Genomic DNA, 27761 nt, shown 5'->3' with positions numbered 1-27761 from the left:
TCAGGGCTCGTGTCGGCGGGGCGGGGGCCGTGCGGGGGGTGCGGGGGGTGCGAGCCGCGCCAACGAGTACGTCTCCGGCTGGAAGGTGGGCGGACACTGCAGGTGCGGGTAGTGCGCCGCGCCGCGCCACGACCCGCCCCCGCCCCCGCCCCCACCCCCGCCGCCCCTCGTCCGCGACCAGCTGCAACACAACGTGCCCATCATCATCCACCACGACTGACGATCACTACTGGTTATCTCGTTTCCGACATTGTACTAAGTTGTACTCTGTACGGATTCAAACCGCAGCGTAAATAAATATATTGATAAATATTCTAATTCATTCTTGCAAAAATATTTTCATAGTAGGTATTTTTTATTTACTGCTGTATTAAATTTAATGCGATCATTATTTATACGTATCATCGTTACATAGTAAAAAACAAAATCGCTGTCGTTGTCTGTCCCCATACATGCTTAAATCTTTATAGTCTTAAAGAACAACGGATTTTGAAGCAGTTTTTTTTTAATAAATATAATAATTCTAGGGGAACATTTATATATATATATGTAATACATGTACACCCGTGTGTTTTTATTGAATTCCCGATATTTCAGCAACGTTTCAACCGCCACGATCACGGGTAAACACAGCCGAAATATCCAGAACTCAATAAAAATAAAACGTAGTAAAATCCCGTGATTTACCAATTACACATCCTTTTTATTTATTAACAGATCTTATCATGCCTTTTGAATAATAGTTTCATTAAAAATACTCAATAGCACCTTTTGAATTTCCGACAAGTAATTGAATGTGATCATTTATTTTTGTTGTTTATCCAGAAGTACAGGCAATGTAAGCAAGGCATGATAATGATGATTCTTCGACTTATTTTCTTTGATGATTCGAAAGATTGCCCGTCATTCTTGTGTCATAAATATTAGATGATACTAATAAAATAAATTCTCTCTTTTTATCTTTCTGACTCTCTTTCTTAACTTAAATCAATGACTACACACACCAAACGCATTAATATTCCTTATAATATTATCAAATAAAGCTATTTAATCATAAACTTTAAAATTTTATATAGCTTTTGCCCGCGGCTACGCTCGCGCTAATTTATCCCCTTAGGGGTAGAATTTATCAAAATCCTTTATTAGGGGATGCCTACGTCATAGTAGCTTTAGGCATGCAAAATCTCAGCCCGATCGGTTTAAAATTGACAAAGTTTCATACAAACTTATCCTCCTATATTTTCCCTTTGAGGGTAGAATTAATCAAAATCCTTTCTTAGCGGATGGCTACATCATAACATCTATCTGCATGCCAAATTTTAGCCCGATTCGTCCAGTGGTTTAGACTGTGCTTTGACAGATCACTATGTCAGTCAGTCACCTTTGAGTTATATATATTGATATAAAAAGAAATACCTGTCCGACGAAGGCAATGGCGGGCCAGCACCGGTCTCACTGTGAACCTATAAGAAAGAACGAACATTCTAATTCACTAAAATACATTTACATTGTTCATTTAAGTCTATTTACATACTACAATAAATAATATATTATATAGCGCCATCTGATCACAATATATATAACGCTACAGTGATGAGGATAACCACCGCGCTACACTATGTATATTATATATGTATTCATAAAAAAAGTAATTATGTATTTATGTTCATCTACTATCAATAACACAAGTTCTGCTTGGCTTTGGACAGATGGCGCTATGTGAATTGATGGCGCTATATGAAGTGTTATCGCCTACTTGATGTTGTATCTGTACTGTGTCTGAAACACCAGGGGATAGATGTGATACCATCAGACTGGCCGCATGGTGTAATAGAGTAGTAAGTATCACCTGGTGGTGTCTCCGCAGCGAGTCCCTCCATCCGTCAGCGCGGCGCTCGTCAGCGTGCACGATCCTCTCGTTCCTGCGCACATATTACAATGTTTAACGACACCGTCCTCGCCGCCGAAGACAATGACCTCTACAACACCATACAGCGCAACAAACTGGAAGTTCCACACTGGTGCCCCTCCAATCGATCTCCTGGCCAATACAAACGGGGATCGAAATTACGATGACCTGAGCCGAGATTCAAACCCATAGGATGTCCTCAGACTAAAGTCATATCCGACCCGCGAGAGTTGACCTTCAGCCGCTCCATAAGTTACGACACCGTCCTCGCCGGCGAGGACAACGTCCTTAACCAGATCATATAGCGCAACTAACTGGGCGCTGTATACTGGTGCCCTTCCGATCAATCCTCCGTCCAAATCAAACGGGGATGGAAATTACGACAACCTGAGCCGAGAATCAAACCTATAGATGCCCTCAGACTAAAGTCATATCCGTCAGGCTGGAGTTGGCCTTCAGCCGCTCCGAAAGTACTTCCAAGGGTTTGGAATGCCATCTGCTCTCGCCCTATAGTTTGGTGAAGTCATAAGCTGCGGTTTTACTATCGTAAAACTTATAATCTACGTATTATTATTAAGTTTTGTTATTGTAAAGTTTCATTAAAATCTATTCAGTAGTTTTTGCGCAAAAGACTAACAAACATCCATTTATAGTTGTAAACTTCCGCTTATAGTAAGAAGTAACAAAATATGAGTTATATTTTAATTACAAGTTAAGTATGATGTGCACTAGTAACGTACCCGTCTTTCCCCTTAACAGAGATGGGGTTGGCCTCGCGCGTCCGCGACACGGGCTGCGACTGCGACTGCGGCTCCGGAGTGCGGGCGGGCTGGCGGCGCGGTAACGAAACAATATTTTAAACAAAGTGTTACATATCACTGTGGATGGTGATAAGGACCGAGGAAGGACGACAAAAAAAGGCATGTGTGAAAGACGATATGGCAAAAATAAAGGAACATGAGAAAGAAATGATTCGACGACCTCGGTGGCCTAGCGGTCTAGCATACCGCTTTACGACCGATGGTCGCGGGTTCGATTCCTCGCACGGCACAAACATTTGTATTCATGAGTATGATTGTTTGTATCGGTCTGGGTATTTTCTATGTATAATATGTATGTATTTACGAAAAAAAAATAATTATCTATGTATTTGTATCAGTTGTCTAGGACCCATTACACAAACTTCAGCTAGCTTAACTTGGGTCTAGATGGCGCTGTGTGATTTGACCTGAAAAAAAAAATTATAACATGGCAAAAAAGGAAACAAATACGAGATGTCTAAAGACAGGTAAGAAAGTAAAAGAAAAACAATATGGCAAACCCAATTGAATGGAATAAGGAAGAAGCAGGTAATGATGAGTACATACAGTAAAGTAGTTCAGTTCAATGTAAATACCTGCAGGCCTCGCTCGACGCCCATGAGCACTCGGTTGCTGTACACCTGCCGCCGCTCCTCCTCTTGCTTCTTCAGCATGAACTCCTCCAGGGTCACGAACCCCATCAGATTCTCCGGCTTGTGCACCTTTGGCTTCGGTACCTGCAATCACGTGCACAATTGGCATGGGTTAAAATTTCAAAAATAAAAGCTTAAATTATTTTTTTTAACATTAAAGTAGTAAAAGCTCTATAAAATGGGCATAACGATTTTAGCGATTAGTAAGAATAAACAGATGGGACAGACGATAATTTCTTAAATTAACCTTTAGATGTAAGTTTTATATATTTAAAATTATAAATGGAAACTTGTAATTTTATTTGCGTATAGATGATACTCATAAATAATGTGGCTATTTGTACAAGAATTTCGAAAATCGGTTCAATATATTCAGGGCTTATACCCTCTACAAACTCATCACTTCAGAAAGGTTTCCTCTTCATAATATTAATACACAGATATATAGATTTATGGTAAAATCAAACAATATAAAAACACAAACCTGAAGCGTAGGTTTAGTCACAAAATCGCTCTTCTCGAAATCGAGTAAGTTGGGGTTTGATGCGTGTATGTAGTTAATGGGCTTGGGTATCTTCTTGGCGGCGCGGTCCAGGTCCGACTCGGGCGGGGACAGTCAAAGCATGTTTATGTATGGTTAGTGGTGACGTCTTGGATATATGGTCGTGGTCGCGGTCGTGGTCGTGGTCGCGGTGGTGCAGTGGTCGGTCGGCGGGCGGCGCGCGCCGGTAGCTGCGGTAGTGCTCGGTCGGGACCGGTACACCCGCCTGCTTATTCTGAAAGGGACCTTGTTAACCTGATGAATGCTGTGATAACTTTTGGAGACGGTGACAACATAAGTACACGTACAAGATATATTATGGAAAATATTGAGTAAAATATCTTGAAGCTTAAAAAGTAATCGTTCATGTTAGAAATTTTTCAAGCAACTTTGGCGTAAGCCATAATGACGACCAGTAATCAACTAAATATCTTCCAAGTATCATAGCAGTTCACAGTTGACAATCGACTATAATAAGGAGGTAACAGCTATCAGTTAGGAGTTAAGGGGGATTAAAGGGGCCGGATCTGAACGATCTCCTTTTTTGATCGAGTGAACCAAAGCGGTCCTCCAAAATTTCGGGACAATACCAGTAGAATAGCAGTACCGGAAAAACTGCTATTCTACTCTATAATAGGAATTCACATGCCCTAAGCGCAATATCAGAGATACTGTCCACTCCACTCGATTTATGGACCTTTAGGGAGAAAATACACTTATGTGCCAGCTTCTGAGTAAAAGCTACGTGAGACATAAAAGACACACCGCGAGAATGCAGGCAGTGACACGACACACGACAATAGGGATATCGTCTAGTGCCGAGTCAGATGCAAAGAAAGAACCAAGGAGATCAGCCTTCACTTTAGCATTTTGGACCAATAAATTATCTCTGCGTTGTATCTGTGGTGGGAAAGATGGCTGTCAGAAATTTCCCTTGGAAACTTTAGAAAGCTCGGAATTCTCAAGGCAGACGAGTCAGTCTTTTACCAAATCTGCTGATGTACTCCGACTTTGCGGTTATTCCATAGCTCTCATGGAATATGGAAGTGATTTTTGGGTCACTCGACTTCACAGCTTCAATCTGGGCACGGAAATATTCCTGCTTGCGGCGAGACGTAGATCTACAGGATCCACTTTACCCGGACATATATCTACTACTGACAGGTGCTAAGGAATCGGAATAAATGATTTACTACATCTCATCCCAAGAATGTAAATCCTATGTAAAATACTTAGGTAGCAAAACTTTGGTAGATTACCTTAGCAGGTTTAGGGTCGTCTCTGCTTCTATTCCTAGAGAAGAATCGCAGGTACTTGCGGTCGAGGCTGGTGGACGAATGGCTTACATTCTCCTGGGATTCGCTGCGTTGCATGCGCACTGTCAGCTTCTTTAGCGATCCAAACTTGGATTTGTCCTTCTCTTTCTCCTTATCCTTTTCGCGCTCGTTTCGTTTTTCTGGACTCTCATTCTCGGATTCCGTGTCCGAGTAATCGGTTTCCGAAAAACGTTTAGAAATATCCATCTGTAAAGTTATACGTCATTCATTTAAAAGAGCAACATGCTAGTTTTCTTCGTTCTTATGATGAGTTTGTTTTCACAAGTCGTAGAGTAAAAAAAGGACTACTTGAAAAAAGCATGGTCAATGATTTGAAAGGCGTTTTTCAAGTCACTCGTCGTCGCGTACGTTCTAATCATGCGGGAACTCTGCGTTGGGAACGGCCTTGCGTTTGTCCATTAATGTAGCGGACAATGCAGTGATAGAAGACATACCCTCAACATCTCAACTCATCAGTTTATCTCGAACCACACCGGTTGCGGAAGACGTGATGGGTCGAGAATTTACCAAGGAATTAAAGAGGGCTTCTCTTTAATTCCTTTTCTCGCCAACGCTCGGACAACTGGAGTCTGGCGTCAACGATAGGTTCCATTTGTCTTTGAGATATCTATAAAATCTGTCTATAAAATGCTTGTAATTTGCATATTTCGCTTTGTAATTGTTATATTTTCGAACAGTAAAAATCTACAACTAGTACATAATATAAATATATGTAAGGTGCGTTACCTGCGGGTGTGCGATTGGCGGCAGCAGCGTGGCGCGGTGTATGAGCTGCAGCCACGTGACCAGCGCGTCCCGCGAGTCGCACGCGAAGTAGAACGCGGTGCCCGTGTGGTACACCTTGAACGCGTGCTCCCGGGACTTCACCTCCCCCGCCGCGCTCGCCGTGAACCCCTCCAGGTAGATCATGCAGTCGGCGCGCGCGCACTGCAACGGGCGCGCGGTCAGTGACCCGGGCGGACCCCCGCCCCCCACCCCCACGGCGCATACTCACGTCGGGCGAGCGGTACGCGTACAGCACGTTGTGGGCCAGCAGCAGGTGGCGCCGCGCCCACCGCGGGGCCGCCGCGCCGCGCACGCGCTGCCACACGCCCCCCGCCGCGCCCCGCGCCGCCAGCGACCGGGCCGGCACCGCGCGCCGCCCTGCGACCGGCACACGTCACCCCGCGCCCCGCCCCCCCCGCCACACGCCCCCCGCCGCGCCCCGCGCCGCCAGCGACCGGGCCGGCACCGCGCGCCGCCCTGCGACCGGCACACGTCACCCCGCGCCCCGCCCCCCCCGCCACACGCCCCCCGCCGCGCCCCGCGCCGCCAGCGACCGGGCCGGCACCGCGCGCCGCCCTGCGACCGGCACACGTCACCCCGCGCCCCGCCCCGCCCCCCCCGCCACACGCCCCCCGCCGCGCCCCGCGCCGCCAGCGACCGGGCCGGCACCGCGCGCCGCCCTGCGACCGGCACACGTCACCCCGCGCCCCGCCCCCCCCGCCACACGCCCCCCGCCGCGCCCCGCGCCGCCAGCGACCGGGCCGGCACCGCGCGCCGCCCTGCGACCGGCACACGTCACCCCGCGCCCCGCCCCCCCCGCCACACGCCCCCCGCCGCGCCCCGCGCCGCCAGCGACCGGGCCGGCACCGCGCGCCGCCCTGCGACCGGCACACGTCACCCCGCGCCCCGCCCCGCCCCCCCCGCCACACGCCCCCCGCCGCGCCCCGCGCCGCCAGCGACCGGGCCGGCACCGCGCGCCGCCCTGCGACCGGCACACGTCACCCCGCGCCCCGCCCCGCCCCCCCGCCACAATTTTATTTCCGCCGCGCCCCGCGCCGCCAGCGACCGGCACCGCGCGCCGCCCTGCGACCGGCACACGTCACCGAGGAGTAGGATCCCATCAACAATTTTAATGCAATAAGGGGTGGCTTACACATCTCCGAGGAGTAGGATCCCATCAACAATTTTAATGCAATAAGGGGTGGCTTACACATCTCCGAGCAGTAGGATCCCATCCACAATTTTATTTCCGTTAAGGGCGGGCTTACACATTCCGAGGAGTAGGATCCCATCAAAAATTTTATTTCCGTTAAGGGCGGGCTTACACATTCCGAGGAGTAGGATCCCATCAACAATTTTATTTCCGTTAAGGGGGGGCTTACACATTCCGAAGAGGAGGATCCCATCAAAATTTTATTCGCGTTAAGAGGGGGCTTACACATCTCCGAGGAGTAGGATCCCATCAACAATTTTATTTCCGTTAAGGGCGGGCTTACACATCTCCGAGGAGTAGGATCCCATCAACAATTTTATTTTCGTTAAGGGGGGGGCTTACACATAAAATACAATAAAATAAAAAAAATACATTACATTTCAAAGAGCAAAAATGTAAAGTTATCTGCGAACAGTCAGTTTAGTGAGCAGTATTCTATCTTGAAAAGTGAGATAATGTAAGAAAATTGCAGAGTATTCGTAAAATTACTTCTTCAACATTACAATCGTAAGAGTTACGATATAATATCCTTGGACACACACTTCAATTCACACAGCATCATCTAGTCTCAAACTATGCAAAGCTTGTGTTATTGGTAGTAGATAACTAATAACTTCCATTGCCTCCAATGGGCAAACTAGACTAGGGACTTTATCTCATCATAGCTTACATGTGTAATGTAAGTCAATCATTCATCATTAATAGATATACTGAGATACAGTTTTTTTGTAGATACGTAATATACGTACAAAACACTTAGAACAATACAATAAATCATATTAATGTACAGAAATGTTTGTAACTGTGCGAGGGAGATGTTTATTACCAACAAACCATTGATGTAACAATCATGTGCAATGATTGATGTGCGTGTCTGTGAGGTGTCCGGTGCGTACTCACGTGCGAGCATGGAGCTCTTCTTCTTGAGGCTGCGGGACTTGGACGTGGGGAACAGGCTCTTGACGGCGGCGGCGGGCGCGGCGGCCGGCTCCCATCCCCAATTTTATTTGCCCCCCCGTTAAGGGCCCCCCGCGCCCCCCGGCGGGGAGCCAGTCACCGGCGGGGAGTCCGGCTCGGCGTTGATAGCGGGCAGCTCGCGCCGCTCAGTGGGTATCACTTTTATGTCGTGCTTCGTGAGGTGTCGTAAAGGGACAGATATCTGAAAAATAACAGTTTCACATACTTATCAAACAAAAGATTATTGTTGAAAATATTTACAATATTCTGCAAACTCGTGGATTTCCAATTCATCATTTGTCATTAGCTGCCTTTAAACGCGGTAATCTGTTTTCACGGAAGAAAGAAAGAGCATGTAATTGTAGACAAAGAGAACGAGAACGGCCGGAAAGTAGAGGCGATCTGACTATGAAGTTAAGACATAATTGTGAAATCATCATCATTACATATTATAAAACAAAGTCGCTGTTGATGTCTGTCCGTATGATAAATCAACAATTTTATTTCAGTGTTGAAGCGGGGCTTACACATTCCAAGAGGTAGGATATATATATACAAAATTTTATTGACGTCAATGTGTTTGGTGGTTTTAAACGGCGAGTATTCTTGCGCTGGTAACTGCGGCACGGCGCGTAACAATTTTATTTCTGCGCACGTTCGGGGATGTGGCCGGGGGCGGGGGCACGACGGGGCGGGGACAGGACGATCAACAATTTTATTTCGACGAAGGGGGGGATGACGGGGGAAGGGGGCGATCGCGCATCAAAATTTTATTCGCGGCGGGGGCGGGGGGGCGCGGTCACATCTCCGAGGAGTGCACGTATCTGCCACACATTACAATTTTAAATAAATAAAAGTAGTGTGTGGGGCTATACATGTACAAGTAAAAAAATAAAATAAAAAAAAAAGTACATCGGACATTTTTCTCTCAAAAATTGGTTACCCTCTCCAAGCGATGTAACGGATAGCATTTTGATACACCCCGTTTATATAAAAATTTCATTTCATTAGTATCTTAAAAAACTGAGATAATTTTGAAGAAAATTTTGATAGATAGTATTCAAAAGTAAAATTTATATGTATAACATTACAATCGTAAGAGTTAGCGATATTATATATTCTATTCCGCACACACTTAATTAAATGTATATACACGGGCATCATCTAGTCTCGCGCGTCCGCCGCCCCCCGCGCGTTGTGCGCGGCGGTTATTGGTAGTAGATAACGTCGTAACTTCCATTGCCTCCAATGGGCAAACTTGATGGTTTCCAGCACGCGCTTTGTCGCTCATCATCCTGTACGAGCCGGATGTTCATATCGATTAGCAATTACAATATATTCATTATTAATAATAAGATAATTCACACAGCGCCATCTATACCCAGTTTTTTTGTTATGGATACTATAACTAATGCAAATACACAGATATATATATATATATATATATATATATTTTAAATACATATAGTATACAATAGAGAAGACCAAGACCGACACAAACAATCATACTCATAAATACAAATATTTGTGCAATGCGAGGTCGAACCCGCGACCATCAAACGTAACGCGGTGTACTAAACCGCTAGACCACCGAGGTCATCAATTGTATATTGTCTGAGGTGTAAATTTAAATATTAACAAAATCTATAAGAAAGCAACAACAGGCATATGTTGTAAGACACAATTACCTAGATGTTGGGCATATGCCTGTGATGATAGTGTGTATATAAATAAATAAATAAATGTTAAAACTCCAAGAACATGTGTGTAAAATATCATGATTATCGCCCCAGTAGTTTTTATGTGAAAACCAAACATCCCCCCCGTTTAACATTTATAATGTTAGCCCCCCGTATACCCCGAGGTCGGCGGGGGCTGGTCGGCGCGGCGAGTCTCTGCTGATAGCAGGATGGCCTCGCCGATCTGCAGTGGGTATCACTTTGATCCGTCGTCTCCGTGTACCAGTGTCGTGAATAACAATAGATAATCTGAAAAATGCACACCTCGTTTAACATAGGTTAAGGTAACTGTTGTGGGTAATACTTATTATATGTCGAAAAATATTATACAATTAAAGCAGTTGCCATCTTGACCTCTCGTTTACTTTACACAACATGGTGACATCATTGTGTTAATTTAATAATAAATAGTATATTACCGTTTATATTCGCTGTGTATAGTGAATTTTGAAAGAGCAAGTATTGTAGACAAAGAAAAATGGAACATGCGGAAAGTAGAGGCGATCTGTCAGAAGTTAAGACATCAATTGTGAAATCATCATCATTAATTGTTTTTAAAACAAAGTCGCTGTTGATGTCTGTCCAAGTATGTAATCAATTTAAAACTGATGCGACATTTATGAAACGGTTTTAAGCGACGAAGAACGAGATGACATCAACATAGGTAAAAAAGTTTATATATATATACATACACCTTAATGAACTGACCTGATTGACGTCAATGTGTTTGGTGGTTTTAAACGGCGAGTATTCTTGCGCTGGTAACTGCGGCACGGCGCGTAACACCGGGTAGTTGGTGGCTGCGCACGTGGTCGGGGACGTGGCCGGGGGCGGGGGCGGGGGCGGGGGCGACGACGGGGCGGGGACAGGGACGATCACTGGGGAGGCGACGAGGGAGGGGATGAGGGCGGGGGCGGGGGCGGGCGGGGCGCGCAGCGTGGCGGCGGGGCGCGGCGGGGGCGGGGGGGCGCGGTTGCTGGCGCCCGCAGGCTGCACGTATCTGCCACACATTACAAACAAATCTTACTAAATAAATAAAAGTAGTGTGTAAAAGTGAAAAAAAATAAGTAAATAAAAAAAAAAGTGAAACTTCATCGGACTGTTTTCTCTCGCTCTGTCTAAATTGGTTACCCTCTCCACGCGATGGTAACGGATAGGTTCTTTTTGATACACCCCGTTTATATAAAAATTTCATTTCATTAGTACGCTTAAATCTTTAAAACTACGCAACGGATTTTGAAACGGTTATTTTGATAGATAGAGGGATTCAAAAGGAAGGTTTATATGTATAATACATGTAGACCCGTGCGAAGCCGAGGTGCGTAGCTAGTATATTATATATTCTATTCCGCTAAATTAATTAAATGTATATACCTGTGTGCGGGGGGCGGGCCCGGCGGGTCCCCGCGGAGCCCCCCGTGCGCGTCCCCCCCCCGCGCGGCCGGGCCGCCCCCCCGCGCGGCGGTGGCCTGCCCGGCCGCCAGCTTGGCGTCGTGCAGCGAGCGGCGGCGGTGCTCCATGGCGGCAATGTTGATGGTTTCCAGCACGCGCTGCGTGTCGCTCCACTCGTCCTATACGAGCCGGATAGTTCATATCGACTAGTAGTTACGACATATTCATTATAATAATAATAAGCTCAGGATAATTCACACAGCGCCATCTATATAATCTTGTGTTATGGATACTATAACTAATGCAAATACATAGATATATATATATATTTCTAAATACATATAGTATACAATAGAAAACACCAAGACCGACACAAATAATCATACTCATGAATACAAATATTTGTGTCGTGCGAGGAATCGAACCCGCGACCATCAAACGTAACGCGGTGTACTAAACCGCTAGACCACCGAGGTCATCAATTGTATATTGTCTGAGGTGTAAATTTAAATATTAACAAAATCTATAAGAAGCAACAACAGGCATATGTTGTAAGACACAATTACCTAGATGCTGGGCATATGCCTGTGATGATAGTGTGTATATAAATAAATAAATAAATGTTACAACTCCAAGAACATGTGTGTAAAATATCATGATTATCGGTTCAGTAGTTTTTATGTGAAAGCGTAACAAACATCCCTAGTTTAATGTTGCGGTTAAATAATACGATGTTGCTGGTCGAGACGATGTATATTACAGATGATGATAAACTGACAATGTGTACATAGAAATAATGATCTTATATACTAAATAAAAATAGGAAAATGTAAGGTGGGGTGACACAGTTTAGATACAGCAGTGCCTAGTAGACAATATTGAATTTGTCTTACTAGACATTATTAAATGCAATTATTATTTTGTGTATCTAGGTGACTGTGTCCCATATTTAACATTTATAATGTTAGTAATGTTAGTATACCCCGAGTTCGATGCGGGCGGCTGGGTCGGCGCGGCGGCTCTGCTGCTGCAGGATGGCCTCGCCGATCTGCGAGCTCGACTTCTTGAAGTCCAAGATTTGATCCGCCTTCTCCGCGGAGTGTACCAGTATCGTCGGGCTGAACAATATAATAATTTTCTCAGGAAAATGCACACCTCGCATTTAAACCCAGGTTAAGGTAACTAAAGCTTATATCGATTTTAATTAAAGATAGTCAACCTTGGTTTTCCTTTAATAAATAAAAAAATAAAATAAAGTTTGTGTTATGGGTATTAGATTACTGTTATAATACATCGATTTTTTTTCGTAAATACATACATATTATATATAGAAAATAATCAGACCGATACAAACAATCTTACTCATGAATAGAAATGTTTGTGCCGTACAAGGAATCAAACCCGCGACCATAGAAGACGGTGTACTACACCGTTAGTCTATCGAGGCCGTCTATTATATTATTAGACATGATTCGCTAACGACCTGGAATTGCTTTCGATTCATAGTCAAATATCCGTTAAAGCCAATTTGACATTCTAACAGTTTTAGTCCTTCGAGCCGGATCGAAATCGACGACTGGAATGAATAGTGACAGATACCTGTCTGTGGGCGTCGTAGGTGACTCGGGTATGATCTGCGCGACGAGCGAACCGGGCTCATCTGTTGCGGGCCCGCCGAAGTCGTAAGCTGGCGTCGAGTGGCTCTTGTCGAGCTTGCCGCGGGCGGCCGGGCTGGCGGGCGCGGCGGGGGCGGCGGGGGGCGGGGGGGGCTGCGGGCCCGGGGGCGGCGACGGGCTGCGGGCCGCGCTCCGCGCCGGCAGCACGCCCAGGCACGTGCGCGGCCGCGGCGTCAGCTCCAGTCCTGTGCTGTACGACACCGCCTGCAACGGTGCACCTAACATTAGTCGTCTGCGGGAACATCCATGGTACTACATCGATTTTTTTACGCAACAGCACTAGATATATAGAAAATCTCTTGTCGCAGCGGTACAAACAATCTTCGGCATGAATAGTCCCGGCGGTACGTCCCTCGTCCCGGCGGTACGTCCTTCGTCCCGGCGGTACGTCCCTCGTCCCGGCGGTACGTCCCTCGTCCCGGCGGTACGTACCTTGTCCCGGCGGTAGAGCGCGTCCGGGCCCGGGTCGCGGCGGCGCGCGCGCAGCTGGCGCCACACTCTCTCGAGCGGCGCGTGCGGCCGCCTCCACACGGGGCTGTGAGCGGTACGTCCCTCGTCCCGGCGGTACGTCCTGTCGGGGCGGTACGTACCTTGTCCCGGCGGAGAGCGCGTCCGGGCCCGGGTCGCGGCGGCGCGCGCGCAGCTGGCGCCACACTCTCTCGAGCGGCGCGTGCGGCCGCCTCCACACGGGGCTGTGAGCGGTACGTCCCTCGTCCCGGCGGTACGTCCCTCGTCCCGGCGGTACGTACCTTGTCCCGGCGGTAGACGCGTCCGGGCCCATTCGCAACGGCGCGCGCGCAGCTGGCGCCACACTCTCTCGAGCGGCGCGTGCGGCCGCCTCCACACGGGGCTGTGAGCGGTACGTCCCTCGTCCCGGCGGTACGTCCCTCGTCCCGGCGGTACGTACCTTGTCCCGGCGGTAGAGCGCGTCCGGGCCCGGGTCGCGGCGGCGCGCGCGCAGCTGGCGCCACACTCTCTCGAGCGGCGCGTGCGGCCGCCTCCACACGGGGCTGCCGCCGCACACCGTGTGCCGCCGCTGCGGCGCCGCGCACGGCTTCGGCGGGTACATCCTGCGCAACACACGTCCGTCATTAGAGTATATCATTTCATCATTCGTCTACGGCACTACGGGTGGAGAGAGGGCGCGGGGGCGGCGGTCGACGAAAGGAGTGGCGAGCGAGCGGCGCGCGTCCGGAGACCACCGTACCAAAATTTTCTTAATAACCGATGTACTCGTATATTCAGGCAAATAATAGTGTATAAATTCTACGTGTATATTATTAAAGTCAAAAATAAACTAGTAAAACATTCAACATCACTCATTTTGCACTGAAAATATCAAATGTGTCTGATATTGTCCGGCTCGAAGGACCATTAATGTAGGGTCCTACACTAAGGACTTTTAAATTAAATTTATTTTGGACTGTAACTTCGTATAATAATTGAAATACGAATCAAGTATTCATTCATCAATGAAGCCCGCTCAATATTCCATCTCATTCTCTATATTACATAGAGAATGAGATGGAATATTGAGCGGGCTTTCATATTCGGTGGCGAGATCAGAAGTGAGAGATCGGTGCACTGCTATTCGCTCCCTCTAGCCGCGCCCCGCAACATTTCTCGCGGACTCCAGCCCGGCGAGTCGAATATACCGGGGAGTATTTGCCATAGTTACTTCTACAGTTAGGGAAATTAAAAGTTTTTCTATTGAGCAGTCTGCTAGATGATCGTGGAACTAGAATTAATTTCAGCGTCTATCAGCGGCTAATTCGCTTGCGCCCGTACCTGGTGTGCGAGAGGTGCAGCGTGGGCGAGGCGGGCGGCGACAGCGGCTCGCTCTCGTCGGAGGAGGAGGCCGCCGCGTCCGCCGGGGGCTCCTCCGCCGCCTCCACCTCCGCTTCCACTTCCGCCACGCGCGCCTCCACGCCCAGCGTCGATATCTCGTACCTGCGTAAGCATTAGTACATTAATACATTTTAAAAAATAATATATTTTAAAGACAATAACTTTACTTTTCACGTGTAACGCGTAAAGTCATATAAAGCAGCAGGTGGGGGTAGCCCACATCCGCCCCGTACCTGTGCTGGCGCGGGTCGAAGTGTCGGTGCGGCAGGTAGCGCGGCCTGAGGCGCGCGTCCCGCCGCAGCAGGTGGGGGGTGGCGAGCCCCGCCCCCCGCCCCCCTCCGCCCCGTACCTGTGCTGGCGCGGGTCGAAGTGTCGGTGCGGCAGGTAGCGCGGCCTGAGGCGCGCGTCCCGCCGCAGCAGGTGGGGGGTGGCGAGCCCCGCCCCCGCCCCCTCCGCCCCGTACCTGCGGGTCGGTGCGGCAGGTAGCGCGTGCCGCGGGTGAGGCGCGCGTCCCGCCGCAGCAGGTGGGGGTGGCGAGCCGCCCCCGCCCCCCTCCGCCCCGTACCTGTGCTGGCGCGGGTCGAAGTGTCGGTGCGGCAGGTAGCGCGGCCTGAGGCGCGCGTCCCGCCGCAGCAGGTGGGGGGTGGCGAGCCCCGCGGGGGGGGGCCGCGCGGCGCGCCGCCGCAGCCGCAGCGGCAGCTCCCCGCCCCCCGCGCCCGCCACCCGCGCGCACGCCCGCTCCACCTCCTCCCCGCTCCACCCGATCACGCACCGCCCGCCCACCTGCACACAGTAACCTCCATACACTGTCCGCTATAGAGAGCCTCTCCGATCGATTTCCCGTCCATTTCTCTCAAATAACGTAACATAATAGGGATCTCAAAATTACGAAAACTTATAACCGAAGTTCGAACTCCCAGAAGTTTTGAGTGCCATCTGTACTCGCCCGATATCGTCCGGTAAAGTTGTAAAGGCCAGCTGCCGCCAGCAGTATTAGCGTAGACCGAAAAAAAAGATAGCCTACGGACCAGTATCCGGTCACATCTCTTCTGGACATAATATTGAACACCATGCTGAACACAATAATAAATAATACTAGAAATTCGGGTTGCGTACCGGTTGAATTCTCGAACACATATTAGTGTAAGTTGTAACAGATTACTCAAATAAGATCTACCGTTCCCCGAGTAGCAAGGCCAGGTCAGTGAGCGCCATGAACCCGGCCGTACCTGCACGATCTCGTCGCCGTCGTGCACGGCGCCCGAGGCGTGCGCGGGCGAGCCGAAGCGGATGTGCGCGAGCTGGTGGTGTCCGCAGAAGGACGGCAGCACGTGGAAGCCCAGCGGACGAGCACCCTGCCGCAGCGTCACCGTGTCCAGCGACGCCGGCTGCAGCACCATCGGGTCCACCACGTCCTGCACCCATACTCATTACATCACACCCTCTGACTTGTCGCAATATACGACGGATATTTTGGAGTAAACGCTTAACACATTTTTATATAAATAAATATGTGGCATATTCACAAGAATGTGCACTCTTGTTGGCTTAGACTCAGTTGGAAGACATTGGATATTAGATATATTAAACAAACCACTCCTAATAAAATGGAACTAGAAAGTATTAGAACTTTTCATTCGTTCTTTTTTTTACATATATAGAAAAAGAGACCCAAAATAAGACATCAACAATATTGATGTACGTATTTATGTAATTATATATTTACATAAACCAGAACTTCTTGCATAATATAAAAACTTAACACGCCTATTAGCAGTTATAGGGAAACCAAACTTAAAAAAAGTAGATCCGGCTCGAAGGACCATAAAACGTATTTTATTCCAGATTGTCGCTTGGCTCCTAATCAAAACAATTTAGGCTTTAAGGGAGACCGCATCGAGGGATCCGTACCTGTATGATGTAGTCGGCGGCGGCGGCGGCGGCGGCGGCGGCGGCGGCCACGGCCCGCGCGGGCTGCTCCGCGAACCGGTCCCGCTGCGCGCACGTGGCGGCCTCCAGCGACAGCTTCAGCAGCGCCGCCTTGCGCTCGCCCAGCTCCGCGCCGCCCGCGCACACCGGCCATCTGCATATTATTGGAGAAACTTTTTAAATATCTACTACGTACATGGCTAATGATAAACGGTTATCTTAGCTTATGACCTGAATCACCAGGGATGTCACGTGAGCGACCATAGGGACTAGTAGCAAAATAATAATCTCAGGACAATTCACACAGGACCATCTAGTCTCAAGTTAAGCTAGCTAAAGCCTGTGTTATGGGTACTAGATAACAACATCGATTTTTTTTTGTAAATACATACATATTCTGGTAAACACCCTACGAATCTGGGTGTCAAACAATCATACTCGTGAATACAAACGTTTGCGCCGCGCGAGGAATCGAACCCGCGACTATTGGAAGTAAAACTGTGTGCTAGACCTAGGCCACTGAGGCCGTCAAATAAACACGAAATGATGATACAGTAAACGTAATACAAAAAGTAGAGTTTCTGTTATGCTATCAGTTTGCGACGTGGTCGCCAGCGTGGTCGCCGAGCCGCGCGTCGGGCGCGGTGCGCAGCGCGCGGGCCAGCGTGGTCGCCAGCGTGGTCGCCACTAGTACACATGTGGTGACGTCAGTTACCTGTCGAGCCAGCAGACGAGCGGCTTGACGGCGTGCACGGTGGAGGCGACGTCGGCCAGCGTCTGCGTGTCGAGCCGCGCGTCGGGCGCGGTGCGCAGCGCGCGGGCCAGCGTGGTCGCCAGCGTGGTCGCCACTAGTACACATGTGGTGACGTCAGTTACCTGTCGAGCCAGCAGACGAGCGGCTTGACGGCGTGCACGGTGGAGGCGACGTCGGCCAGCGTCTGCGTGTCGAGCCGCGCGTCGGGCGCGGTGCGCAGCGCGCGGGCCAGCGTGGTCGCCAGCGTGGTCGCCACCACCGACACGCGCACCGCCAGCTGCTGCACGCACTCGCGGGTAGCCTCGAATTGCTGCACACCAAACGACACGGTTACATAGCTACATCCTTACATAGTATAAAATAATGTCGCTGTAGCTGTCTGTCCGTCCCTATGTGTGCTTAAATCTTTAAAACTATGCAACGAATTTTGAAGGGGTTTTTTAAATAGATAGAGTGATTTAAGAGGAAGATTTATATATATATAATACATGTATACCAGTACGAAGCCGGGGCGAGTAACTAGTACTCAAACATAATGCTATCAACAATATTAGAAATATGCATGTTAAGGAACACAAGTGCCTAGATCAGTAATACAGTAGAATCTCGATTATCCGAACATCCGACAATCCGAACTCAATCGTCTCGGCTCTAACTATCAATTTAGATATTTCGGGATTTGAACAATAACAAGAAAGAAGATATGATAAGACTAAAACTGGGGTTATGTGTCAAGTACCATCTCACGCAAAAGCTTTTGAAGCTCTAGATGTAGCTTTTAAGGGGTTTGAAAGACAGGACGAATCGGATGCCATACAGTTGTTACAACTGAAGCATCAGGGACTTGGCCGCTTGAAAAGATGTGATTCATTACGTCTATAAAATTTAGTAAATAAAAATGTCTTAGACAGTTTCCACTTATACCGCTAGATGGCTTTACTATGCAATGTAAAACGCGCTATTAAGATTTTTTTGTGCTTTTATATAGTCAAACGGAATGTTTGTATCTGTGACTCCCCACGTGCCCACCCGTTCCACCCCGACAACACGTTTACATACACACACGACACCGTCCTCGCCGGCGAAGCCGACGACGTCATAAACATCATGTCGCGCATTCAACCGGGCGCCTGCGCGCCCCTGGTCGCCCCTCCGATCGATCCCCCGTCCAATTCAAACGGGGACCGAATTTACGACGGCCTGAGCCGAGATTCGAACCTCTAGCGGTGCCCTCAGATTAAAGTCGTATTCGTCAAGTGGGAGTTGGCCTTCAGCGCTCCATAAGTCCTTCCTTGGTTTGGAGTCCCATCTGCACTCGCCCCCTATCGCCCGGTGAAGCTGTAAAAGCCAGCTGCGGCCAACAGCATTAGAATAGTCCGAAAAAAAAATGTATCTGTGATTCGATTCCATCTAGTACTTCACCGTTCAGTTCTAAAAAAGAATATATCAACCACCTGTACCTATATTGTGTTTTCATTCATTAAACCGATATTTAGTACACCTTGGTTCAGAGTGAACGTCAAAGATGAATAACAAGTTATTTCCAACCAAAATTTTAAATTACATGGGTATTATGTATGCTCGTCTTTTATATATTGTATCTAAATATATATAACTCAAAGGTGACTGGCATAGTGATCTATCAAAGCACAGCCAAAACCACTGGACGGATCGGGCTGAAATTTGGCATGCAGGTAGATGTTATGACGTAGGCATCTCCTAAGAAAGGATTTTGATTCATTCTACCCCTAAGGGTATAAAATAGGGGATGAAAGTTTATATGAAACCTTGTCAATTTTAAACCGATCGGGCTTGTGACGGTTCACCTATACCCATAAGTATATTACAAATATTTAGTTCAAAAATTGTATTAGATTTTAAAAACAATTCATTTTAGGACTTTAATTCACTAACTTAACATTGATTTAATTTCTATAAACTAGATTTAAAAAATAAAATAATTATAAATAGAAACATCATATGGTTTAATAAATAAGATATTAGTTATCTAAATAGAACCCATTACATGATGAAAAATTATTAAAATTTAAATATTGTTTGATTTGCCTTGATATCGGTTATTAAATAATTTTACGTAAAAACAATACAAAAATAATATTAAATAAAAAAATGTTTCAATCTTATTTCATAGAATTCATCAGCTCAAAACGATAGCTTTGATTTACGCACACTAATGTAGGTATATCATTATTAACACATACACATTGGTAAACAAAAATGTCTATAAATAGCCAATATGGGTGTTAGAAGAGATTAGTCGGGAGTGACCGTGAGGTGAGCAAGTGTTTAATTAATTATTTTATTAGTGGTTCCTGTCGAGCATCTCGGTAAGTGATTTAATTCTTTTACTTTAAATGAGGCAGTCTGAAATATATTGAGAAGATAATATTTAGGATGTGTTGTTCCAGATAAATTTATAATTGCAAATAATAGGATTATTAAACTCGGTTACATGTATGTTAAGTCGACTTATGGCCATAATCTAAGCCTTGTTTAAATGTTAGATATTAAAGTTATAATAAGATTGAGTGCCTCTATGGTTTGGTGGCTTAATGTACGCTGTTTCCTGAAGTCGCGGGTTCGAGTTACATGCGTAGCGCATGTAAATTATTATACAGACATACATGTGTATAATTTTGTTATTTTCTATTATTGAGTTATTGTGTGCATGTTAGTATTATAAAATCATTTTCTCTAGGTATTACATATGTTTATTTACTTTTTTATAATTTGTGTGATTTTATTATTTTTATATTATTGTTTTATTTTGTGCATGTTAGTATTATAAAATTATTTTCTTTAGGTTCTACATGTGTTTATTTCCTTTTCTATAAATTGTGTGTTTTACTATGTGCTTAAATCTTATATAATTGTACATCATACAATAGGTAAAATATATAATAGAATAATTGAATCTTTACGTACGTTATAGTCTCTAGAAATTCAATATTCAATATATTAATTTATTTATTTCTTAGGCATATACGTTATACAGCGTTTGGTACTTTCTTGTTAGATGTTAAGGAATTTCCTCATGTTGAAATCTTCAACGTTTATAGGTAACTTAATATTTACAATAAGAATTCAGATAATAGCAAATTTACTTTAAATAAATAAAAGTAATCTAATGGAGTTATAATAGAACTTTGTTGCACTTGTGTAGCTATTAATAATTCAATTACTTGCCAACGGTAAATATTTCCCTTACTAAATTCATCTATTAATTATTTATTTCAAATATTTTATTACTCACACTGAATAACTAGCTTTGTAGTGTTCTTTGTTTGTGATAGTAATGCAAGGTTGCTATTTCAAATAGAGGGATTCTGCCTGGTTGGGATTTAGTACTTACCCATACTACAATCATATACATTCTACAAAAGGTGTCGCATGGGGAGTTCTTGGTTACTGGCTTCACTAGAAGGAGGAAAATACTTGTATCGATGATTGAACTATTGAAGTGACATTTTCCAAGAGTTTTTGATGATATATTATGATCCGTAAATCTCTATGGAGGCTTTAGTAAGGAAGTATAATTTTTGTAATAGTTGTGGAAGTTTTCATCAGGAGGAGAGAGAGGCTCAGATCGATGAATCTATGATGAAGTCACATGTTCCATCATTTGAGGAGAGATGGGTCAAAGCTCGCAATGAAGGTTTTAGACCACGATCCCTGTGGAAATTTCTACAACCAATAGGGACTTCAGTTTTGTTGATAACTATGCGGTTATCTAGGTCTCACACCCTGAACTTTACTATATGTGCGTTGTATGTGTGGTGTATCAATATAGAAATATGTTGCTACCCTGGACATATGGTGTTATGTAGGTAAAGATTTAGGACACATATCACATTTATTATATAATACAAATTATTACACTGCACAAATATGTATATAATAGATGAATTAATCCGTTATCAATATTAGCTATATTAATCAGCTGAAGCAATAGCAATACTGTTCAATATGACTCCCTTATAGCTATAGAGACTCATTTTGCTTTCCGTAAATAGTAGAATTGCCTAATTATAATATATTGTTATCATATAACAAAAGATATGTAATTGTGAAAATTGTACGCATTGGGGGGGTTTATTAGATGAGATCTGGGAGTTTACCAGAAGTAGTGAAGGTGAGTGTTAGTGCATTTTAAAAGGGTCCTTTAAACCTACACCCGTGTCACAAGTCTCGGGCACCACTTGTGGTTATCTTGAACCATCAGTGGCCAGTATGAGGGCCTAAATCGTCATCATAATTAGTGGGTTTAATAAACGTATACATATAAAAGTATAATTACTAATTAAATATCTATTAATTCTTATTGGTTATTATTAGATTATTTCTTCGGTTCTTTATTAATTAAGATATTTATTATTATTTTCCTTGTTCCAGTCAATTCAATAAAATAAAAGTTTATTTTAAGGTCCTTGGCCTTAATAGCAAATACTAATTACTTTAGTGTATATGTTCAACTTAATTATATTAGGACTCTTAGTCCTTTAATTTATATATACATATTATATATATATGTTTATGTATACATAAATATAATCACTTCTATGGGCTTCTGTCCTCATGAATACAATCTATATATATTTATGATTATCCATTTATATGGCTAATCATTTCATCAATTATCTTAGGCTTTGGTCTTTACATCTAAGGACTCCGGTCCTGTATCACATCGACTGTCTACCTAGTGGATGTTCATACATCACAATAATCCATGTCATAGACTTTTGACATTATTATCTATATTATTCTGATTATTTCACTATGTAATTAATCAAATCTTACTGATATATATTTGGACGTGCAGTCCTTCTATAAACTAAACATTATCTTCTGGTTGGTTCATCATGTGGATCATTCAGAGATTTCTATTTAGATTTGGGACTTATAGTCCTCGCTTATAATATCTCACTAATATAATGATTACTTTGCTATGTAATTAATCTAATTTAAATATAAACAATCAAAACAGAGTCTAGCACTGATTAACGAATACACAATCCTTATTTCCTCGAGTATTTTTGGTATTAAGGAAATTTATAAATTATACATGCTATGTTTGTAATATAATTATCAACATTATATATTGGATTGACCAATATTGTGGTGTTGATGGCATCGGGCTATCATACCACTCTACTATTTATCGTACTACAATTACGGGTGATCTCCAATGTCACATTATAGGGCTGAAAGGATACTGGGATCCATTAGTAAGTTCTGGCTTTTGAGTGACCTCCTAGTTTCTGTTACGACTCGTATCTTCAGTCTGATCTCCACTGTCACACTGGGGCCGGGGTGTTCCCCATTAGGTGGGCTCTGTGACTGAGTGATGCTGGGATTTAGTTTCGAGGTCGGCAGTCTATTTGACGGTATCTCTATAGGCTCATGGAACTGAAGGGGTCAATATCCATAAGAAGCTTCTGTGTCGTGAGTGATCCTGAATTCAGTTCGATTTGCCTTTGGCAACTATATCTTTATTTATCTACTTGAAGCATCACAAGCTTGGTGAAAATTGTAATGTTGATTTAATAGTATAAACTAAACTTGTTTTGGTGCTGAGAATACTCATCCCATCTCACCTTCAAATGGTGTATATCGCAATCCTACTTTGCATATTCCATATTCAAGGGGGAAGGAACAAGTTAGTTGGTAAGTCTTCCACTTGAGGCTTGGCGTGTGGATGGAGCCAGTCTCCTCTGCCCCTTAGGGGGCCCTCTTAATTGTTAAAACTTTTATTTTTTTAACTTTTTATTTTTTACTTTTATTGTTTAAACTTTACTTTTATTTTAGAAAAATGAAGTTAAATTCCACGCGGACGAAGTCGCGGGTACAGCTAGTATAAAATAATGATCAATATTTTACGGTACATCTCAACCAGGAACATGACACAACATTATATCACTGACCGACAACAGTGGTGACGGCCACATAAGTGATAATACCAAAATAAACGTCCTGCGAATTAACAAATGACAAATCCAGCAAAGTACGCTTAGCGTACATGACTTGAATTCAAGAATAAATATCAGGAATGCTAGAGAGCTCCTTAACTGTAACCGAAACTATCGGATATCCGAAATAGAAATAGAAATAGAAATAATCTTTATTCAAATAAACTTAATATAAGCACTTTTGAATAGTCAAGTTTTTTTATTCTACCGCTTATTCGGAATGCAGATTCATTACAAGAAGAATAAGCAAGAAACTTGTGTGTTGCTCTTTTAAATAAATATTGAATTACTTATATTTAATTAACAACAAGGATTAGGTATGCGACAGTCAACATAGAAACCGCTACGAACTTAATCTCTGTTCAATCAGATAACATTGTCAGCGCTATGAATTTTAAGTTAGATATTTTCTACAAAAACATTATTATCATTTATAAATTCTTCAATTATATAATAAGCTTTTTTACAAAGAAAATATTTTATGAAAATTTTTGAGCTGTACTCAATTTGCCAAAAAAATATTTTAGACACAGATAAAAAAAATTTTTTTACATTGGACCAAATCTGTCCCAGAGTCTGTAGTCATACAGACTCTGGGAGTTTATTGTAAAACCTTACGCAATTTCCATAAAACGAAATAAAAGTTTCGGATAATATCGGATAGGGGCGGAGCCTAATTGAGACACGTTATGTAAACATTTTATTAACTATTTATATTTTACTTTGAAATCCTTAAAACATTAATATCCGTAATCGAAATTATCAAAAACTAACGGATAATCCGAAATAATTTAATATTATATATCCGGTATAAAAATCATTGCTATATCTGAAACCTATTCGTATCTGAAATTTCATATCCATAACATCCCTGATAAATATACATTTTTTGGTTCAATTGGATGTGGCAACCTTGATGAATGACCCCAAAAATGATAGAAGACCCCACCTGATGGTAAATGATATTCGATACATCGATAGACCAGATATATAACCAGAGACATTGTATCAGTTTCAATTCAGAAGACTATAACGCCATCATTACATAGTATTAAATAAAGTCACTATCGTTGTCTGTCCGTCTCTATGTATGCTTAAATCTTTAAAACTACGCAACAGATTTTGAACCGGTTCTTTTTAATAGACAGAGTGATTCAAGAGGAAGGTTTATATATATAATACATGTATATAAATATATTGGAAATAAACTGGCTTTTAAAAAAAAGGATTTCAATTGAGTTTCTTGCCAGCTCTTCTCAATTGGATCTATGTACCGAACTGGACAGTAGGGAAAATTTTAAAATTATAATGTAAAAAATTTTACATTCATAAGCGGCTAAAATGTCCTAAATGAATAAATGATTATTGAATTTTATTTTGAATGTACACCCGTGCGAAGCCGGGGCGAGTAACCAGTTACCTAATAATTTTTATAACAAATTCTATTTTTAAAATTACAAGTTGCAAACTGAAATAATGCCATTAAACATATAAATGTACAAAGTGATAATGTTTATGTTAAAAACATAAATTATAGTGGCATGTGACAGTAGATAACAAGTTAGATAGCATCGCAGTGTAGGTACATACACTGCTCACTCACAATCAGACACTTGCAGACTGTAGCATACATGACTGTACATTCATCACATATCTTATTAACAAATGAGCGGGGCAGGTATTTGTACCAGTTCTGAGGATTCCCACTTATTATGGGGAGCATGTACTAGAACATGTTTAGACATGTTATCCTTTGTTTAGAAATTAAAGATCCTGGAGAGACAGAAATCGTTGGTACAACAGTAGTGATTTCTGAAATCTTAAGATTTAAAAAGAAAGATATTTTGATGTTTATCTGTACCACTCCTAATGTGTTAATTTGTTGGAATGCAAAAGTTTGTGAGTATGGATGGATGTTTGTTACTCTTTCATGCAAAAACTACTTAACGGATTTTAATGAAACTTTGTAATATACATCAGAATATATAGACTATAAATTCTATGCAGATGAAACCTCGGGCACAGCTAGTATGTACATATATTGACCCTTCAGTATATAGTAATAAAAATAATTGTAATTATTTGTTTCTTGTTCTGTGTCCCATATTGTACTATAACAATAATTCAAATTCAAAATATCTTTATTCATGTAGGTCTAGAGACTTTATGATATGTCAAATCTAACATCAGTTCGGAATGATTTTGGGATGAGAAGAACTGACAAATAATCTAAGGTAAGCAGAGCTTATGTTATGAGTACTAGACAACTAATGTAAACACATAGATTTTTTTGTAAATACATACATAATATACTCAGAATACAACAAGACTGATACAATCATACTCATGAATACAAATGTTTGTACTATGTAAGAATTTGAACCTGCGCCATCATTAAAATAGTGTTAAACTGCTAAACCACTTTTTTTTTTCTGTGCCTATCCTGCAATCAATCGAAGACTATGAACAGATGTGGTGTAGGTGCAACGTCGCGGGTAGAGAGTGATTCCCAGCAGAATCATTGTCTCTTTTGGTGGTCCTAGTTAAACCACGAAGGTTATATATATGTATGTATAGGAACATTTACCATGGTCAATCATAAAAAAATATTACCATAGTCACAAACAGTTGTGACGAATCTCACTATACAATGGCAAGTCAATACATCCTTTAAAGCAGTGATTCCCAAAGTGGTCTATATCAACCCCCAGGGGTCTATGAAAACTGCAAGGGGTCTACGGCAGCGGTCATCTTCTTGTTTTTAACACTAAACTGCAGCTGTAGTAAACAGCTACAATTTTTTTTCTACAGTTTTTCCTTTTTTTTAACACTAAACTTTTTTACTATAATTTTAACACTAAACTTTACTACAGTTAGAAATTTACAAAAAATCAATACCAGGTAAGAATGGGTCTACCCAAAACTGAAAAATATGGCAAGGTCTATGACACAAAAAAGTTTGGTCTAGAGTATAGTGTTATACTTTATATATTAAATACAATTATACAGATATATAAACATAGTTTTTTCGATTCCAACAGTCGATACAATTAGTATATTTTGAACATTTCAATTAAAAATACAGGACACAAAAAAAGTCTGTGAACCTCAGGTTTAAATCATATCACAAGTACAAGGAATGGTGTTCCTTGTACAGTTGTAATGTTAATAATACATTTAACCAATAAATGTATGTATTTTTGAGATTCTGTAACTTTGCTGGACCAAAAACATATTTTAACTAAGACGAGTTTATGTTATAGGTACTAGACAACTGATATATATACTTAAATACATTTTTCTTTAGTAAATATATGTAACGGACACCTAGAACAATACATACATCTGTATGGTATGTGGATGGGACTCACTATCACTAAAAGTGACGAAATCTACTAAACTGCCAGACTATTGAGATAGTCTCCAAATCCAAATGCAAGCATAGTATGATAGTGCAATATATGTTACAATAGAATAGAATAGAAAATCCTTATTAAAAAAAAACTTATTTTAAGTACTTTTAAATAGTCAGAACATCAATTTTAAATCTACCATTTATTCGGAAAGCTGTCTCATCACAACGACACATCAGAAAGAGCCAAAAACTTGTGTATTGCTCTTTTAAATATCATCATATGCTTCTTCCTTACTTTATTTGTAATATGTTTTTTGCTTCCATTCATCCCTGTTCGCAGTCATCGCATTAACTTTTCTTTTAAATAATCCTTGTAAATTTACATTTACAAGTCGAAACATGTGAATACAAACTACCAACCAGCACTAATTTATTAGAGTCGAATATTACACAATAAGATTAAATTAGTCATAGTGAAAAGACATTACATAAAACATTAAAAAACTTATACTACACATCTGGTTATAAATTAAATCTACTCACGAAATTCCGCAAATGTTCCACTGCCTCTAACAGCAACTCCTGGTGCCCAATGATGTGCATGCCCAGGTACTCCAGGTCATCGCACCTCAGCATCAGCAGCTTGGCGCCGTCCAGTTTCTTCTCCCGGAGTGTGGGCACGTACCGCGCCACCGTAGGCCCCAGACCTGCACCCAGTACGACGTGAGTCACCAAAGCCGGATTATCTAAAATATAACATTCACTACACAAACCTGACAACCACTCCGCCACTTGATCCGGTGTCCATTCTGCAACGTTTAAACTAGCCATTTGCAGGTACTGATGGCATTTTTTGCTTAAAAACAATGTTTATTTATAAAAGTTGTGGAAAAACTAAAATAAAAA

General features: G+C 43.2%; 1 protein-coding gene across 1 annotated transcript; it reads right to left on the bottom strand.

Moving 5' to 3' along the window:
* LOC131854550 (uncharacterized) lies at positions 1-27755 on the bottom strand. Its single transcript, XM_059205671.1, is given in 23 exon segments — positions 1-181; positions 1417-1463; positions 1850-1922; positions 2650-2738; positions 3306-3446; positions 3841-3967; positions 4011-4138; positions 5163-5426; positions 5967-6167; positions 6235-6383; positions 8119-8377; positions 10623-10914; positions 11289-11485; positions 12289-12424; positions 12906-13214; positions 13297-14052; positions 14771-14932; positions 15051-15613; positions 16060-16245; positions 16742-16913; positions 17636-17823; positions 27399-27562; positions 27629-27755. Coding segments are annotated over 23 exon segments (4842 nt in total). The 5' UTR covers positions 27687-27755.
* Between the last annotated feature and the right edge of the window lie 6 nt (positions 27756-27761).

The sequence above is a fragment of the Achroia grisella genome, unplaced genomic scaffold (assembly GCF_030625045.1).
Source record: "Achroia grisella isolate CSIRO2021 unplaced genomic scaffold, CSIRO_AGI_Agris_v1 utg1234, whole genome shotgun sequence".
Lineage (NCBI taxonomy): Eukaryota > Metazoa > Arthropoda > Insecta > Lepidoptera > Pyralidae > Achroia > Achroia grisella.
This window is presented reverse-complemented; position numbering and strand designations above follow the sequence as displayed.